The sequence below is a fragment of the Myripristis murdjan genome, chromosome 20 (assembly GCF_902150065.1).
Source record: "Myripristis murdjan chromosome 20, fMyrMur1.1, whole genome shotgun sequence".
Taxonomy (NCBI): domain Eukaryota; kingdom Metazoa; phylum Chordata; class Actinopteri; order Holocentriformes; family Holocentridae; genus Myripristis; species Myripristis murdjan.
In genome coordinates, this window is record NC_043999.1 from 6,919,195 (window position 1) to 6,937,407 (window position 18,213).

The following is an 18,213-nucleotide window of genomic DNA, read 5'->3' on the forward strand; positions in this document are numbered from 1 at the left end:
CATAATGGCAGGGACACAAGAGAAGTTTTTTTTTAAATATGTTGACCTATTTTAAAGTTGCATACCCTCACATATATAACGATGGATTTCACCAATTTTGTCACTCCATCATAAATATGATAATGCTGAATGACCAGGCGAAGATAGGGCGTCATGCACACTTGACAGTATGACTGAAATGATCCCTCTAGATCCTGAAAGATCACTAATACATGTATAATGGATTAGGTTTGGTATTGTCAAGGTGGGGTGGATGCATTGTTTTACATGTGCGCTTACAGAGAACTTAATGTAGATAATTTTATGCGCAGTATAACTTCCAAATGACTTCTGCATGCCGCTATACCCAAGTCTTGCAAAACTTTGGTATAGCTGCATGTTGTTTTTGCTGTTGTTTTTTTCCCAGCCCAACATTTTCAACCTCATTCTCTCAGGTCGTCCATCATTATGCTGATCACACTGTGGGAATGAAAGTCGGCGTAGTCAATGCCGCCAATATTGACTAAAGCGAGAGGTGTATCAGCTACAATTTCTCTCTGACCAAAGAATAGGTCATGTTCATTAAGTCATTAAAGGAGCGAATCTGCATATTTAATTCCTCTCCCCTTTCATCACATCCAGTGTGCCACCATCACAGATGCACCAATTACACAATTTTACATCCATGATTGCATCTTATTTCCTACGGAGATGAGCAGCTGTCTTCGCACTGCTCTTGGAATAAATTAAAGTTAGTTAAGAGATAGCAACTCTGTGTCGTATTTCATTGAGAAACTGTATTAACAAGTGTTTCTTTATCATCTCGCTTTGATATGCAGGCTGAATAAATGAAATTTCTCCTTGGCTCCAGACGTTATAATGTCTCCAAGACAATAAAGAGTCGAAGGAGTAAGTAATTAAGGATGCAGTGTCTGGATTGACGCTAGACTTGAGTAGCATACACCGCAGAGAAAAACAAATAGAAACAAAAAATGAATCTCTCCATCTTTCAGTATGTCCAGATTTGCTCAAAATCTATTAAGTGAGGTCTATTCCTCACTTAATAGATTTTCTCCGGCAAGGACATCCCACTATCATCAACAGTTACCAACCTGGGTGTCAGGTTTGACCCCCATCTAACCTTTGAAGCCCACATCAATCACCTCTGCAAAATATCATTCCACCACCTCAGAAATATAGCCAGACTTCGTCCCACACTCACCTTAAGAGACGCAGAGAAGCTCGTCCATGCCTTTGTCTCCTCCAGACTAGATTACTGCAATGCACTTCTCAGTGGGATTCCCAGCAAGAGCATACAGAAACTACAACACGTGCAAAACAGTGCCGCTAGAATCCTGCTGAGAGTGCGTAAATATGAGCACATCACACCCCTCCTCCACTCATTACACTGGCTACCCATCTCTGTTCGGATTAAGTACAAAATTTCCCTCCTCACATTCCAGTGCATCCATGGCAACGCCCCCCAGTACCTTAAAGAACTCCTCACCCCCCAGTCCTCAACACGCTCACTCCGCTCTACCAACACCCACAGACTTCTTCCCCCAAGGACTAAGAGCTGCACACTCGGGGATCGAGCTTTCTGTTCCTCGGCTCCTCGACTGTGGAACACCCTCCCAGAACATCTGAGGGCCCCACAGACTATTGAGTCTTTTAAAAGGGGACTTAAAACTTACCTTTTCAAAAAATCTTTTAATCTATAAATGTTTCTTGTTTGACAACTGTCTTTAATACTCTTTGCTCTATTTGTTTGTTGACTGTGTTCTCTCTTGTAGCACTTTGAGGTTTTTTGCTAAATGTAAAGTGCGTTATAAATAAAATTTATTATTATTATTATTAAGTGAGGTCTATTCCCATTAAAGAAGCAAATCATGGACGTTTAGTGATTGAGTATACCCTGAAAATAGGTGCATTTGACCTATAACTGTCATAATTCTGAGTTGCTGGTGTTTTGGACTTGTGGCTTGGACTCTACTTTTGTTTTTTCTGTGTTTTCCTTGTGTTTTGGTGTAATTTCCTTTGCCTTAGTGATTTCATCTGTGTGTTTGCCCCTCCCAGTTCCACACCTGTCCTGAGGCGGTCATTTATCCCTGGTCATCCTGATCCCTGTGTTTCCAGTCTCTCCTCTGTGTTTACCTGTCTGACGCTCCAGCCCCTCCCCCAGGTGTGTCTCCCTATCTTATTAGTTCCTTGTGTATTTAAGTCCCGTCTTCAGTTCACTTCTGTTTCCGATCATTGACTTTGCTGCCATGCGTGCTTCCAGTGTTTCCCTGCGTTTATCCCTAGTGCTCCTCGAGTTCCTCGTGTTATTTTGCAGTTTCAGTTAATAAATAATTTTTCTTCACTACAACCTGCTCCTGCATTCGGGTCCTGCCAACCTGCGCTAATGCAACAATAATGCCCTTGTTTGTACAATTTGGTACAAACTAGTAAAGTGCATTGCATTATTCCGGATAATTTGAATGGACAACGCCCCACTACAGCAGTAATTGAGCTTCTTTACTGTGGTTATGGGTATAATAATAGTAATGAAACCATGCTAGCCACGCTTTATGGGAATTATCAGCACAGTTGGAATGCATCTTTAACCGATCAGATTATTTACCATCTGTTATATCAATTAGGGTGCTTTACATTTGCGAAAGAGCAGGGCAAGGGTGTCATTTGAAGTTGGTTACTGATTGAGATGTTCAGCAAACAGCTTGCTGATTTTTTTTTTTTTTTTTTTTTTTTTTTTTTACGACTAATAAGATAAAAATAACCAGGTAAAATGCTCACTTTCGTGCCAGGCGTTTTTTGGCGACGCCCTCACTTTGTTACTTGCCGAGGATTTGGGTCAAGTCTGAGAGAGTCCTTTGGGGATTCCTTCTGCACCATATGTGCGGGCCAAATGCTATCATTACCCTCTGTCCTTAAGTGATCTCTTCTTTTACCTCACGGGTCTTGTAAAATCTGTCACTGCTATATCAGGCCACCAGTAACAAGGTCAAAAAGGGAAGGGGTGGTCGGGTGCATGTGCATGTTCAGCTCCTCTAATCCACCTAATGTTATGTGAACTCCCCGTGACGGGTGTCGGTACAGTTTTGGCGTCGGGGAGCCAGATACATGTTAATAGGATAATATCTGAGCAAGCTCATACGCTGTGAGACAGATGCAGAGGCATTTCCAGCCGCCCAGCATGGTGCTCAGACGTGGCGGTATGCCAACACAGCCGCGTTAAGGCTTCACTTAGGGTATGAAAGGCTGCACACAAACACTGATCCATGTGCGCAGTGACCGTTGCAGTGACCACCAGGGCTCCTTGTCCTAATTTGAGGGAGGGAGGGTTGGCTTGCCAGTGGCGAAAACAACAGCAGACTTGTATACATTAATATGTGTGGGTGGAATGCTGCTGTGCAGAGAGTGCAGCTGGCTGGGCCTTCAATCACGTCCCTCCTCCTCTGCACCCACCACACTGAATTACAATGCAGACAAGATGCCGAGTCAGCTCGAGCAAAACAACTCATCTGATGTGTCCGAAAGCATACTGCATATGGAGAGGCGAGGAGGAGAGAGAGGAAAAAAAAAAAAAAATCACAGCAGAATAACAATGTAATGTTTTTTTTAAGCTCACAATCTAATTTAGCATATACAACTACAGTATCACATAGAGTTGATGATACAAAATATCTGTGGTTGCGTGAGAAAGTTCAATTTTCAGACAAAAATTGCTATTGCTTCTGCCTCACTAACGCTGCCGTGAAATTGCTCCATCAATCCGAACTGTGTTTTCCCTCGAGATAAAGTCAAAATATTCAGCAATTCATTTGTGTTGCTCATTCAGCAAGGAATTCATGTTTTACATGGCTTGTGTAGTCTCAAAGGGGCCAATGGATGTTCCAGACGGCGGTGAATCAATTCATACAAGTGGATGTGTTGTTCATGTTAACCGGCAGCAGCAACAGCGATGGGCGTGCACAACTTTACACACATGCACAAGCACAGAGAGAGAGAGAGCGCATAAAAGCACTTTATCTCTCATTTGTCACACAAAAACACACACACACACACACATACACACTCATGCAGAAAACAAGTGTGCACAAACATTTTGCTAACTTCATATGGACCTTCTATATCTTGCACTTTGGAAGGTCTATTAACATTTAATGGATTCTAGGAGGAGGCTCTCAAACAAAAGATGGATTTTGAAAACACTTGAGCACTGCCTATTGTGTTGTTTTTTCTTCCCCCTTTCAGAAAGGAAGAAACAATGGCGTTCTGAAAGCATCTCCACCGACGTCTCCTTTGACCCCTGAGGAGTTAAGTTATGGCCCAGAGAGGAAAAAAAAAAAAAGTAGATGGTGTACTCAACAATATAGCAGCAGCACGGGCAGTCCATAACTCTGCTGTGGCTGTTTTTCGCTTTTATGATCTCAGACGTGCCGTAATAACAGAGCAGGATGTTCGCTGCTAAAAGTGCGTGGCGCACAGATTTCACAACATCATATTCACACCACTTTAAGATATCAACAACCAGTGTTACAAAGCTATTATTCCACTTTACGGTGACAATTACCGCCGCTGCCAGAGCACCGGCGTTCCACTTCCCCCAGCCGTGCACATTTACACCTCACCTGTTTTGGGATCGACGGAGAAATATGGCTGTCCTTGTAGAATACTGTAGACTATTCTGGCACTGTTTCCGTAGGTGGGATCGTCGGCATCCGTCGCCGTGACTTGGAACACAGACGTCCCTAAAATGAAAACAGCAAAATTACTTGACGAAAATGAGTGCCCACTTTTCTAGTTTCCCTGCAAAGGTTTATGGAGGAATTTTGACGAGCTTCTTTGTAACAGCATACTTGGGATTATTTTTATTTATTTTTTTTTTTATTTTTTTATCGTATGGGGGGGCTTTGTGGCTGCAACATAAATCTGACAAACAGCCGTATCACATCTTGGAGGTCCTGCTGAGAATTGGCTGTGCACAAGCAACGGCTAAATATATAAAACCGGGTTAGAAATTAGAGCGATGCCTTGAGAAAGCTTTATGGTTTGGGTTTATGTGAACTGAGTAATGTTATCAATAAAGGGGAATACTTGTATAAGGTAGATTTGTCCCTGTGAGCAGTGTTGGAGGTAACGGCTATAATGGCAGATCTATTTATTTATTTTTTTATAACTTTCATATCTGATTGACACAAATGCACATAAAGTGGACAAAAATTATGCTTGGTTAGTGTTTTAACAACAGGAATCGGCAAGTGGGTAACTCAAAGGTGCTCTTTTACTCGAGTAGCGATGTGATTTATGGTCATTTTTTTATGTTAAGCAATGAAATTAATAGGGATGTCCATTTTTTTGCGTCCGAGTCCGAGTCCGAGTCCGAGTCATTTGATTTTGAGTATCTGCCGACACCGAGTCCCAATCCGATACTTCTATAAAACCAGGGCTCTCAAGTTTTGAACTGAGTTCAGAGTGAGATTATGGTGGTGGCGTTTTTTAATGTTAATGACTAAAATGTTAATGACTAGAATGCACACAAATGAAACAGAAATTACCTTAAATTAATTGAGGTAAAAAATAACACTTTTTATTTATTTATTTAATGATTGTGTTGTTATAGCAATAAAAGGTGAAAATGATATGTTATTAATGACTGAACAAAAATGACAAGAGGATGCATCAGTAATTATTTCACCTGAGGGTTGACAGAGTACTTTTTACAGTAACAATATGTCAAATTATTATTTGTTTTAAAAATGTAAATTACTTATCAAACAGACCTAACAATTCAGCTACCAATGAATGAGCAGTAGTATGCCTGTGATAACATAGATTGAGAAACAAGCCGAAGTGATACCTCTTCTCTGAATAGAAAAGCTAAGCCAGTGTGCTGCTGTTAGCCAGTGAAAATAGAGCGGAGTGGTAACTCTTCGCTTTGTTACACAATCTATGTCAGTGCGCTGCTGTAGCCTGGAAAGTTTCTTTGCCTTTTGGACTCGGTTTCCGTTTTATTTGGCTAATTCCGCGAGTCCGTCCGTGATTCCGTGATCGCGGAAATTATAGAGCCCTACCACTGTTATAAAAAAAAAAAAAAAAATAGCTGCTGCGTGCTGCTGTGTTCCGCGCATGCGCTGTTCAGTGGCCCTAAACCTAAACCCTAATTTTAGTAAAGCAACCAAAGTTAGGATTAAGCCGGTTGAAGGATTTTTTTGCCATCTAATCTTACTTTGCACTTTGTACAATATTTTCACTTGAGCTCTGAAAGTACTTGTACCCTCCACGATGCACTTAAAGCGAACATAATGCCACGGCAGTCTATCCTGGTTATTTTAAGCCGTTCTTTTGTATTTCTGAAGCCGTATTATTGGTAAATACATGTTTCCTGTTTCTCCCGAGTAGCTCACCAGGTACGAGCGCGTGTCACATATCAAGGCTAAGTCCCTACCGCAGCGGCGTGGCTTTGAATCCACCCCAGGCCCTTTGTCATCCCCTGTCTGTCCTGTCTCTCTCAACGGTCATTATCAAATAAAGCAGAAATGCCACAAAAAAAAAAAAAAAAAAAAAATCTTTGAAAAATGCCTACAAAATGCCTTTTTAAAAATGCTGTCCCTACCGCTTAATGTTAGGAATTTAGCAGCAGGGATTTGAAATAATGGCTCAAATCACCACGGCAGACTGCTGTGGCATTATAACTTCTACAGGGAGAACACAGCCGGCCCTTCACACAGTCAGGAACATAATGACAGGGGCTGAGTATATGAGGCATACAAAGCAAATGAGGCAAATTATTGACTTGAGAGACGGCGCCCACCAATCAACAATGCACAGGTGAGTAGAAAGTAAAAATAACGGTCGAAAATGTCAAACTAGCCCTTTAGTACGAACATGCGACCACTAGCCACGACCGACGGTGGCTCCTGTTATACACGTTGGCGAGTGCAAATCAGCTATTATGGTAATAGCCCTGCTTATGGTGAGCTAGTTAATGATGTGAGATGGTGAAACGGTCACTTCACCATCAAAAAAAAAAAAAAAAAAAAAAAAGTGAGCTCTGGTCAGTCATACATGCAATTAGCTGGTGGCGCTCACTTTTATGGCCTCGAGAGCTGAGGGCCTCCAACATGAATGAAATGGCATTTTTTGCAGAGCAGCCTCGAGACAGAAATGAGTAAACAGTTTTCAAGGCACTAAATGAATGGGATCGCGGAAACACAAAATGAAATTTCACGAGTAAAAAAAAAAAAAAAAAAAAGGTTTTATTTATGTAGTATATTTTGTTGTGGCACATCACACAAAATAAAATCCCGCCCCGCCTCCCCTCCCCTCCTGAACCCGTCCCTGCCGCCTCCAGCCGCTCACAATCATATCTAGTCGCTGATTAGAGCCAGGAAGCTGTGATAACCCTCTCCGCCGCCAATCCCTCCACGAAAGGGAGTTTGGCTCGAGGGCGGCCGACGTGGAAGGGTCGAGCCGGCGGCTCGGGTCCGTGAACGCACCGCCGCCGCCGCCGCCAGCCAGCTGTGTGATATTCAGCAGCCGCAAATTGTGTCTCCACGTTCATTCTCATTCACATCCCGAGCGGAGTCGAGCAAGGAAGAACGTGACAGAGATACACACCCCTCTCCCTGCTGATTGTGTGTGTGTGTGTGTGTGTGTGTGTGTGTAGTAGCATACTCCTCACCAGATAGGAGGGAATATCACCAAATGCATATCGGAGTAACGCACTCTCACTCTCTCTTTGTGTCTAAGGTGTGCCCTCTCACTCAGATGCACGCTTCCAACAAACAATAAACTTGGAGGGATTTTTCCGAAGGGCTCATCAGCGTTTGAATTCACGACGCCGCCTGCTCTCAAGGTCCCGAAATTTTCGCGCCGACGTCATTCTAGCGGTTCCCTTGAAAGGACCGAGTTCGGTACCCCGACCTCAGTGATGAGCTGATGTTTTTAAAAATTCATTCTGAAATCCACTGTGGTTCAATTTAACACCTGAAGTGCTGCTCGTACGGCATTACGAGGCTTCATCGGTTTTTAATAATTGCATAACGAGTGCATTATAATTGCGCCGTAATGCACCGGCGTATGTGATGAATGTGATATGATACGATTGTTTTATCGCACATATGAGATATACGCATACGTTATTACGAGGGCCCGCAGTTCCTCGGGACACACACACTGTTACCGTCCTATGGGAGTTCAACAAAATTAAACAAGTGAAACTCATTCCACTTTCTTGCTCGATATAATTTATTTTTTCTTTTGAAACCTCAAGGACCAGGGCTGAAATGCCAGCCATAATGAACCATGTGTTCACACTATGCTTGAGTACTTTGAATCTCTGTCAACCTTCGAGCTAAAATTGCACTGAGAATTATTTGGACTTAATCAGTTTTGGGACTGCTTTGAGAGAGAAAGCTGGGCCGATTCCAAATTACCTGTCGAGGAAAACTTATCGGTTACTAGATAATTGCTGAACTTTGAATTGTTCTTTTGTTATCAGCTTTGGTTAGGAAAAAAAAATACTCAACTGTGACCTTTTTTTTAAGGTTAATGCTTTATTACAGAGTGGCTAAGAGTTTGAAAACAAAAGGCTGTATATCAATGACAGCTGACAGGTATTACTTTTTTTTCACACCGTCATGACAGACTCATCATTATAGCATATTCTGATGCAGTGACAGTAACTCATTATGCACTCATGATGCACTTGTGATGTGCTTATGATTGCTCACAATGCACTTCAGCTCAAGTGCTCAGCCACTGTATTTTTAAACTATTTTAACACAAGGAGCGCCAAATTAAACTGCCCCACTCTGCTCATCAAAGGGTGAACACTCAGCAGTAAAAGTAGACGGCATGTATTTTATGAGCCTTTACCTGGGAAAAAAATCAGTTTCACAAAAAGTGGTAAAATCTTGACAACCCCGTTCGGCTGGATGTTCTGTACCCCGGTCTTTGTGCTAATTTATAGTTATTGAAATTAAAGTGAAATGAAAGTAAGCCCCACTTTTTTTTTTTTTTTTTTTTTTTTTACTTGGCTCAGCCTTTACAGCAGATCATCTTTTTCTATTAGAAACCCAGTCACATATCTCATCTTATTCTTACCCCCAGCTTGTCTGCGTTCGCTTTCATCACCTCCTATTGGTTTCAATCCATCTATCTCTACCGTCCTAAGTTGACTTATTGCTGTGGCCACAAAACATAATGTACTTTTAAAAGCTCAAGGTTGGCCTTCTGAAACAGGATTACAGCCACCGGGCTCTCCTCTTTCTTCCTCGGTGAAAACGAACAACCTTGCAAGACAGAAAAGGCGCTACTTTTGTCAAAGTCGATGCTCGTGTCCCATTTCAGAGCATCTAAAACTCGAACTTGGCGGAGAAATGAAACAGAAAGGACCCTCCCCGCGATCTGTGCATCCTGTAGACAGCAGTCAGTGAACGATATGTTGGGTGACCGCAAATGGTTTTGAAAGCCAGTCTTAATGCGTTGCAAATGGCCATCTTATTGTAAGTACACAGCCTGGTGTTTTTTTTTTTTTTATTCCTAGTATAAATACACCAACAGACCTCTGCAATAAGGCACAGGAGATGTGACTTGTGAGTGACCCCAAATATTAATTGAATCCCCACGTAAAGCAACATCTGCAAAGCATTTTACAAAAACATGGGTGAAGGAGTGTAAATCCACTCCATTTTCCACAAAATTACCTTTTATCTTGGTAGGTCCTCTATGGTAGCATTGATCTGTATTTTATGATGGATGGCGGTAGCTATTGGGAACCGCATTTGAGAGGGCAAATAAGAGGAAAATAAATCAAAATGTGTGCTCAGCCATCTGTGTGGAACCCTGAACCTGTTTTTTTTTTTTTTTTTTTTTCTGGGGGTTGAAAAAGAGTTACCCATGTGGGCAATTTTGCACAATTTTCTAACACTGCCTCTCATAATATTCGCTTAACAGTAACTATTCATTGAACTAAACAGGCCATAAGCTCTGCTTCTGCTTTTAAAGCATTTATGAAACAGCATTCTTCCCAGAAGTGAAATGGTTGAAACACAGGCATCCCCAGCATGTCCATTTAGAAAATTTCAACCGGCAGTACGAAATTGATACCCCTTTCATCTAGCACTCAAAAATTTGATTCTACCGTTGAATGGGAGGGTTGAAACAGTAATATTGGAGTACCTGGCACGTGCCCAGCTAATCAATTTAGACAGGAAAAAAGAACATCACGACCAATTAGCTGCCACACTCCCAGACAGCCCCTTCCTGCGCTTGGGAGCGCCGGTATTGACAAATGCTGGGGGATTAGTGCTGTGGAGTGTGAGGACAGTTGATTGTTACAGCTGATTTGACGCCGCAGACGCCAAGCCGAAGAGGAATTACTTTAATGGACATGAGCAAAGGAGGGGGCGGGAAAAAAGGGCAATTATTTTCCCCTTCACAGTCCTTGATTTCCTCCCCTGGGTCATCAATGGTGATTGATTCCTTTTGCACAACCAATGATGAAGTTTGGAGTGAACACTGAAACTTTAAAATGAGTGGTCTTGTTAGAACAAAACAATGCATGCCAATAAGGGAGATTGGCGCTAGAAAGAATACTTGCATTCCTCCATTATCCACTCAACACCTCAGGATTAAAGTCCAACTCCAGTTATTTACTGAGCCCCTAAAAATCCACTCTGTTCATCAATACAACATATTTAGAAGTTTCCCATGAAGAAAAACAGCCCTTTATGCCTTAAATGCAACTCTAAACCATTAAAAATGTGCAGACTTTGAATACCGTATTTCCCCAATTAATCGCCCGGCCACAAATAGCCGCCTGGTTCTTTTAAACGCCCGGGGTCCAAGTTGATTTAGTGTATTAAACGCTCAGGCGATTAATTGGGGAAATACGGTATGCAAATAGTCGCCGCCCACCATTCTGCCTGTTCGCACACCGACTAATAACCAGAGCCCAGTTCACAGAACATGGAAGTCCCATCCTGCGACAGTCATGAAAACTGCAGTATTATTTATTTATTTTATTTTTTTCTCAGTGGATCTCTTAGTTGCATTAATATTAATCATGCATGTGCAGCAGCCATTGACATTTTGTCTTTTGAAAATGAGACACTTGAATGGAAGAAAGCGGAAGTCCTAATACTAATTAACACTAATAAAAAAAAAATGGGGCCATATTTCATTATCTAACCATGAAAAAAATATTATTTAGTTGCACTAACGTTGTTGAAGTATATGAGGCAGCCATTTGCAGTGGGTCGTACTGCTTTTAATACAAAACACAACCGGCAGTCCTGTAAGTAGCGCCCCGTCAGGTGACTGGATTGGCTGTCAGATGTGTGATGTCCCAAATCTGGATGGAAAACACCTCCAGTGCCAAAATTTTTTTGCACAGATTCAAGTCAGTGTCGTCAAGGTCAGACACTTTGGGTGACATTAACAAACACGTTTTTGAGCGGAGGGGGACTTGAAATAAACTCGACTTGTGGTGGGGGAAAAAAAAAAAATCTCTTTTGTATCAACAGTACCAGTAGGGCCCTTTTTATCTATTTAAAATTCATAAATAAAGTATTCGGTGACGTTGCCAACGACAACACTGTCACAGCACTGGAACATACAGTACAATCAGAGCAGATTAAGATGTGCACTTGACACATCCGACTTACAAACAAATATTACTGAATTGGCAATGTTGTATGTGTGTCAGGCATGTTTGCTCATGAATATGCATGAAGGCATCAAGGGAGATATTGACTGTTTATAAAGAGGGCGCCTACAGGTCTGTTGGGGTTTGCATATTTAATCGGTTTTGCACATCCCCATCTTCGAGCTGCAATAAACTGATGGAGCCGTTCAATTCCTGTTTGAGATATTTATAATAAGTAACTGAAAGGATTATTTAGTATTTAGTAATGACTGAAAGGATTAGTTTAGACTGACAGATATGAGAGGAACACTTTCCCCAAACGTGTCAGCGGCGGGAATCGACGATCACACGGTGCATTTGAAGCCGAGTCACTCCGGTGGCAGTTTGGGAGCCGTTTGGACAACCTACATAACGTTTTTTTTTTTTTGTTGTTGTTGTTTTTTTTTCAAGGGCCACTGTGAAATGTTTGAGCACAATACTTTTGGAGCCACTGCGCTGTGAGGCAAAATCCATCGGACTGAGAAAAGGGTCGCTTTTGTTCGCCCGTGCTAAAAACAGAACGGTGGAATAAAGAAATTTTTTAAAAACACACGTGACGCCGGGCATACGAGGAGCAACTAGTCTCAGAGGAGGTGGGGAGAGGCTGATGTGGAGGACTCGGCGGCCTCGATGGCGGGGATGCTGGGGAGGCACTATTGAGCGCTTCATAAAGACCTGCCCACCCGGGGAAGCATCACAGAGCCAGAAAACAAAGGCGAAAACGAGGACTGCACTGGCTTGCAGAGGATCAAACGTTCTTGGAAATATTATTATTATCATCACAGAGGAGGACAAACTGCAACGCTGCATAGGGGTTGTAACATAGTTGATCCCGATTCCTCATTATAGACCACAGCAGCCATTTCGACATGAAATAGTAGGTAAACACAGGTGTTGCTAATTACATCAATTAAGGCTCTGTACCTAAATAGAACAGAGCCTTAATTAATGTGATTAGCAGCATCTGTGTTTACCTATTTCATGTCAAAATGGCTGCTGTGGAAAAGGTCTATAGTTGTTATTTGTTACATTACATCACAAAAAGAGTATTCAAATGTATTTCCGTGTAATGCATTACTCCCCAACACTGATTATGGGATGTTTTACCCCGTGTTAAACCATCTTGGAGGTAGCACTTTGTTGCAGCTCTGCTTGAAACTCATGAACGTTTGTTATATTTGGATATGAAGCTATATTTTACTTTTTTTTTTTTTTTTTTTTCTCCCGGGGACACGGAGCTTACAGATGTTCAAACTAGATTCTATTACCACTTTTTCCGCCAAGCATGTGAGCGGTAAAAATAGAGCAGGTGACATGCTTGCTTCAGCAGAAGTCCAGGACCAAATGTTTCACCTCCCCAGATTTTATCTCTGACATTCTGCCCCGGCAGTCTCTCATTACAGCCCTGCTATGAACGAATGATAAATAATTGGACTATGAATAAGTCATAGTCCGATTCAAAAGGATGATGAGTTATTGGTAATTTATCATACTGAATAGGTTAAAGCGACACGAGGGGGGTTAGGACTGCCTCCGTAAAAAGTCGACCATGCGGGTCGCAAATTAGAGAATGACCTGTTTGCACCTCTGCCAACTGGAGCCGAAGACGATAATTACTTGTTGCAGGGTTCAGAACGGAGGCCTGAGATGCTGGTTAATACATTTGCTCGGCACCTCTAATGATAGCGGGATTTTAGGTCGGTGCAAAAGGCATATGGGCATTCAAAGAGCGGCTAAAATGAAACAGTGACAGACGGGTTCACACCGTTGTGCCGAGATAAAGCAAGTTCAAAGACCCGAGCCGTTCAAACAAAAAGCCTTTCTGCCGCCAAAGGTAGAGAGCGATCAATTTCCTGGGTAGTGCTACTCACCTACTTCAGACATCTCAGGCACCGAAGCCACAAAGGGTCCGTCGGGAAATTTAGGGGCATTATCATTGATATCTTGTACTTTGATGATGAATTCTGACTTTGGTTCGAGGGCCTCTTCTGTGTTGCGGTCCAGGGCTTGTGCATGGAGGACGTAGTGTGTTTTCCTTTCCCGATCCAGGCTCTTAGTGGCATGAATATCTCCTGTCACTTCGTCGATGATAAATATAGTCCCGGCTCCTTCCCCGCTCAGAATGTACCTGACGGATCCGTCCCCTTTATCTGAGTTTGAGTGAAGCTGCAAGGGAAACCAGACAAAGTACATGAACACAGAGAATGGAACATTGCCAAAAACACATCATAGGGTTATTTTTGATTTGTGTTTTTCCACAGTTGAATTTACATTGCAGCCTTACTGTATTTTGGTGTCAGAATCAGTTTTATAACTATGCGTAAAAAAATATTTTGAGTATCATGATCGAGACTGTGGGGTTTCTAGTGTTTTATTTATTTTTTTAATTTTTTTTTTAAAAGATGCTTCTCATTTCACACTTTCATACGGCTTGCCTCTGAGCCTTTTATAGATAAACAGATGGAGATATTGTAGAAATTCCACCTTTTTACCGAACTATCACTGCACTTTTGTTATCATGTGGAAGAAAATAGGTTTTTTCTCTCTTTTTGGCTATCAGAGGCCATAAGGAATGGTACGATTTTTGTCACAGTATCCCAATTTATGTTGCATAATATTCTGCAGCACAAACATTATATGATCATTGCAGGATGAATGCATGGAGGAGGATTTCTGCAATGGTCACTGTGATATCCACATACCACTACAGATCTGAACACAGCCTTGAATGCATGGTGATATATATCTATCAAACACTCGTTAATACAGGCTCTGTCAATGTTGGATAAAGACGTGTCCGCATTTTACACAGTCTTATGTTTCAAAGTATGGCTGCACTGCACAGTGGTGCTCAACCCACCTTTCAGCTTCAGAAAACTCCTAACATAATACAGATAGCATTACATTATTCAACATTTCACTCTGGAGCTTTACTGTACTCAAGTATCTCTGAAGAACGGCATCTTTGGAGATTACGGTTTGTGGTGAAATCCCTACAACGCTCTTATAGATGGAAGAGCTGCCTCTTTTCTCTCCAGGAGAGGAAGAAAAAAAGGGGGGAGGAAGTGAGACACTTGTTCAGCCATAATTGATACCAAGAGGATTAAGACTTTCATGCCAATTTCTCAGCAGGGTTTCAGTTTTAAACTTTATAAATATATTTTACAATACTGCCAAATTCCCAAACCAGGGTGCCATCATCACTCAATTTCATTTTTTACCCATGAATAAAACATGTCATGAAACTTTTATTCTGTGTAACTGCACAAAGTAATTGAAAAATCCATATAATTTTCATTGTGAGCAGGCAGTGCCTTACATATCGGCTATATATACATACATATATATATATTTTTTTTATATTTTCGAGATGCACTTCAAAAGAGCTGCAAACACGGCGTTTTGAATTCCAGGGAAACACCTCTGTCGCACTTCATTCAAGTTGCATGCCACTGTTGAGAGCATAAGATATACTGTATCATGAGGTTTTTCCACTGCACAAGTGTCATCTTCTACCCATTTGGGGATAGTATGGTATGCTTTTTTTAACATTATGATTTATGCATAGTCTGGATCAGCATGGGTATGTTAAAAACATACTGGCAAAGCACTCAAATGTACTTGGTGCTTGTCTGCTTTCAAAGTGCGCTGGCACGGTTACACCTACACATTCCTCTTGCTCACAAACACAACTACAGCCACTTGCAACAGTATTCCAATGGAAAATGTTATTCCTGTGGCACAGCTAATACTTTCAGGCGATGTAACATATGCTCTGCCAGCCATATCGGAGGTTCCTTCAGGTCTTAGCAACTGTGGCCATCAACAAATGAATGCATGCCGAACACATTTCATCATCCGTGGTACATTTCTGTGCTATTTCTGCTCGGGTCCAGCTGGCACATCACAGCATCTTGTTGTGAACACGATTTCTTTGGACACACATGCAATAAGCTCATCACATGTAAACATGAACCTTGGTTTCTCTGCTAAACTATGTACCCTCAATGTCACTTTTTCCCCTCAGTCTTATTTTCACTCAACATAAGAAGGATGTCCATGACCTCTGGTATATTAACAGATGCATAATTTGCATGTTCAAAAAAATCAGCAATGTATGAGAGCAAACGTGTCTTTGGAGGTGGCTTGTCAATCAACATTTCACCAGCTTGTCCACCATTTTTAGATATTATCTTGCTCAACTTATGCATTTTTATTAATTTACCAGATTTGTGGACATTATCAGTTGTTGGTAAGGGAACATAGGACTGAAGGAGCATTACATTGAGGGAATATAGGAGATTGGGAACATAGATATGCTCCCGTTTGTGAGCATCTTTTTTGTGTCATCATCACCTAAACCGAGCCTTTAGTCCCTAAAAGGGTGCTGATTGGTCCCACCAATTTTTATGGTGGAAAACAAAACACTTGAGTTGAAGAGTGGTTAAACTGGGAGCGCTCTGGTGGCTCACCGTATAGAGCGCATGTACTATGTAAGCCCACACTCCTCGCTCCACGTCATTCCCTCCCTCTGCCTTGTCTCTGTCCACTGTGACTGTCTAATAAAGCAGAAATGCCTCCAAAAAAAACTCACAAGTTTCACCAGTCGAACTAATTTGATCTCGCAAGACCAGCAAGCTGTGCCAGGCTAACGTATTTGGCCATCTTTTTTGCCCGCAGGCACTTCTGCAGCCGACCTCCGCGGTGGCACCGGATGTGGTTGCTCGGAGATTTGTGACCGGCCTGCCAAACATCTATACCTGGAAAATCACAGAGCTCGAGCAGCAGTGGGGAGAAATTCAATGAGTAAGCCGTCATGTTTTGTGTTTTATAGGCTGCTGAACTCCTGTCGGGGACAAAATCCACTCGCAAGCATTTCCCGATCATTTCAACCTTTTGCAAGCAATGTGCAAATGCTGGTCACCATTCAATAAACGCAAAGCAGAAAGCACTACACACATAATGATGCTCGACATCCCTACTACAGCCACACACACACACACACACAGACACACCTTTTTATTTAACAAGTTGAGCAGTGGAGGTTCTGAGGCCAAATCTAATCAAGACTTGGACCAGCAAATGAATTACTAATTAGAAAGCTGCTGTTGATTGCAGGCCTGACTCTAGATGAGACCAAACTGTCCTTTCAGTGGTAAATATCAAGCCTGTGATTAAGTAAGGAGTCAAAGATCCCATTCAATCAGGTACTTAATCAGTTCCTGGATTGTGGTAGTGTGTAACACAACCTCCGAAGCAAGGAATCAAAATGTGTTTACACTTGAAAGGCAGTGTAAACTGGACCAATTACTCTGTGGAGGGCCTGTCTTCTCATTCTGCTTAACTTTAATTTGGTGGAAGCCATAAAAAAAACATTCAGTAGTTGCATTGGATTTAGTTTGATCATCAATCCATGCTTAAAATTTGTAACGTATTAAGTCCTAAAGCCTACACCCAGAGTTGTTACTCAGAGGTAGTGCACTACTCTCTCACTGCCAAGAAGATATATCCACTTCTGTCCATGTCTTAAGGAGCACTCCACAACACCGGCACATAAATTTAATTTTGCCTTCAGTCAGAGTGCTAATTTAGCCATTGACTTCGTTTGCAGGGGCTAATACATCAAGCTTGGCAAAGTGTGAGCCACTGGTGCATATGGTTACTACTGCCTTCCCAGAGCTACGGGTGATAAAAGTGTCAACAGGTTGCGGGTCATTACACAAACATCACATGCTGAAAGTGAAGCAGTGTTAGGCCGGCTGAGAATAAAACACAGTGACACGGGGTCCTGCAGAACCAGCAGTCAACCCAAAGAGTTTAGAGGTGAGGATGCCTGATTAAAAATGTCTGTTTCCAGATGCTCTCATCACATTAGGTTGTCCACTTTGACCTGTTTGAATACTGGTTGTTTTTTAAAGTCATTTACATCGCTTATGCTCTGCCACCAGCCTGCATGGACACATGGTGGATGTTTCATTTGCTCGACAACTTGGAGAAGTGATTTTTATTGCATTTCAATATTTCGATGATCTGAATGCAGAGAGTAGTGACCCCCATTAGGGGACGATCACCTGATTTGGTGCTTTGTCCCCGGCTAGAGCCATCCGTGGAAATATCCTCGGATCCCCCCCCCGCTCCAGACAGTGCTGCTATTACCAGGGGACGCTTTTAGAGCTTGTGTATGGGAAGTGTAAAGTTTTCCTTTTTTGTTTGTAACTTGCTGCCTCAAAAGTGGAAGACAGATTGTCAGTTTACAGACCTTGGAGAGGTTACACGTCCGATCAGTGATGCAAGGCAAATTCACTTGATTTTAACTCATAAAAAGGGAAAAAGGCGATTAGAAAATGAGCAAAAAAAAGGTCCAAACAAAGAAGATAACCAGGTGAAAATTAGCAGGAAAAGAAAAGAAGGGGCACTGAATCTTAAGTCATTAAGTCATACGTCATTTCAGTTTCACTCCCATGTGAAAAAAATAGCCAAATAAAAACCCTGAAAATTGGGGGAGGGAATGCAAGAAAACTATTTTTTATAATGATCAA

At 41.9% G+C, this 18,213-nt stretch overlaps 1 protein-coding gene across 2 annotated transcripts in view; it reads right to left on the reverse strand.

The window, feature by feature from the left end:
• The window catches only part of LOC115378950 (cadherin-18-like), a 104,600-nt gene that overhangs the window by 58,492 nt on the left and 27,895 nt on the right, over window positions 1–18,213 (reverse strand). For both annotated transcript variants that reach the window (XM_030079536.1, XM_030079535.1), the window contains 2 exons: window positions 13,546–13,840; window positions 4,614–4,733 (listed from right to left, as the gene is read on the reverse strand). In XM_030079536.1, the coding sequence (XP_029935396.1) occupies window positions 4,614–4,733; window positions 13,546–13,840 (415 nt within the window). The remainder of the gene's footprint in view (window positions 1–4,613; window positions 4,734–13,545; window positions 13,841–18,213) is intronic.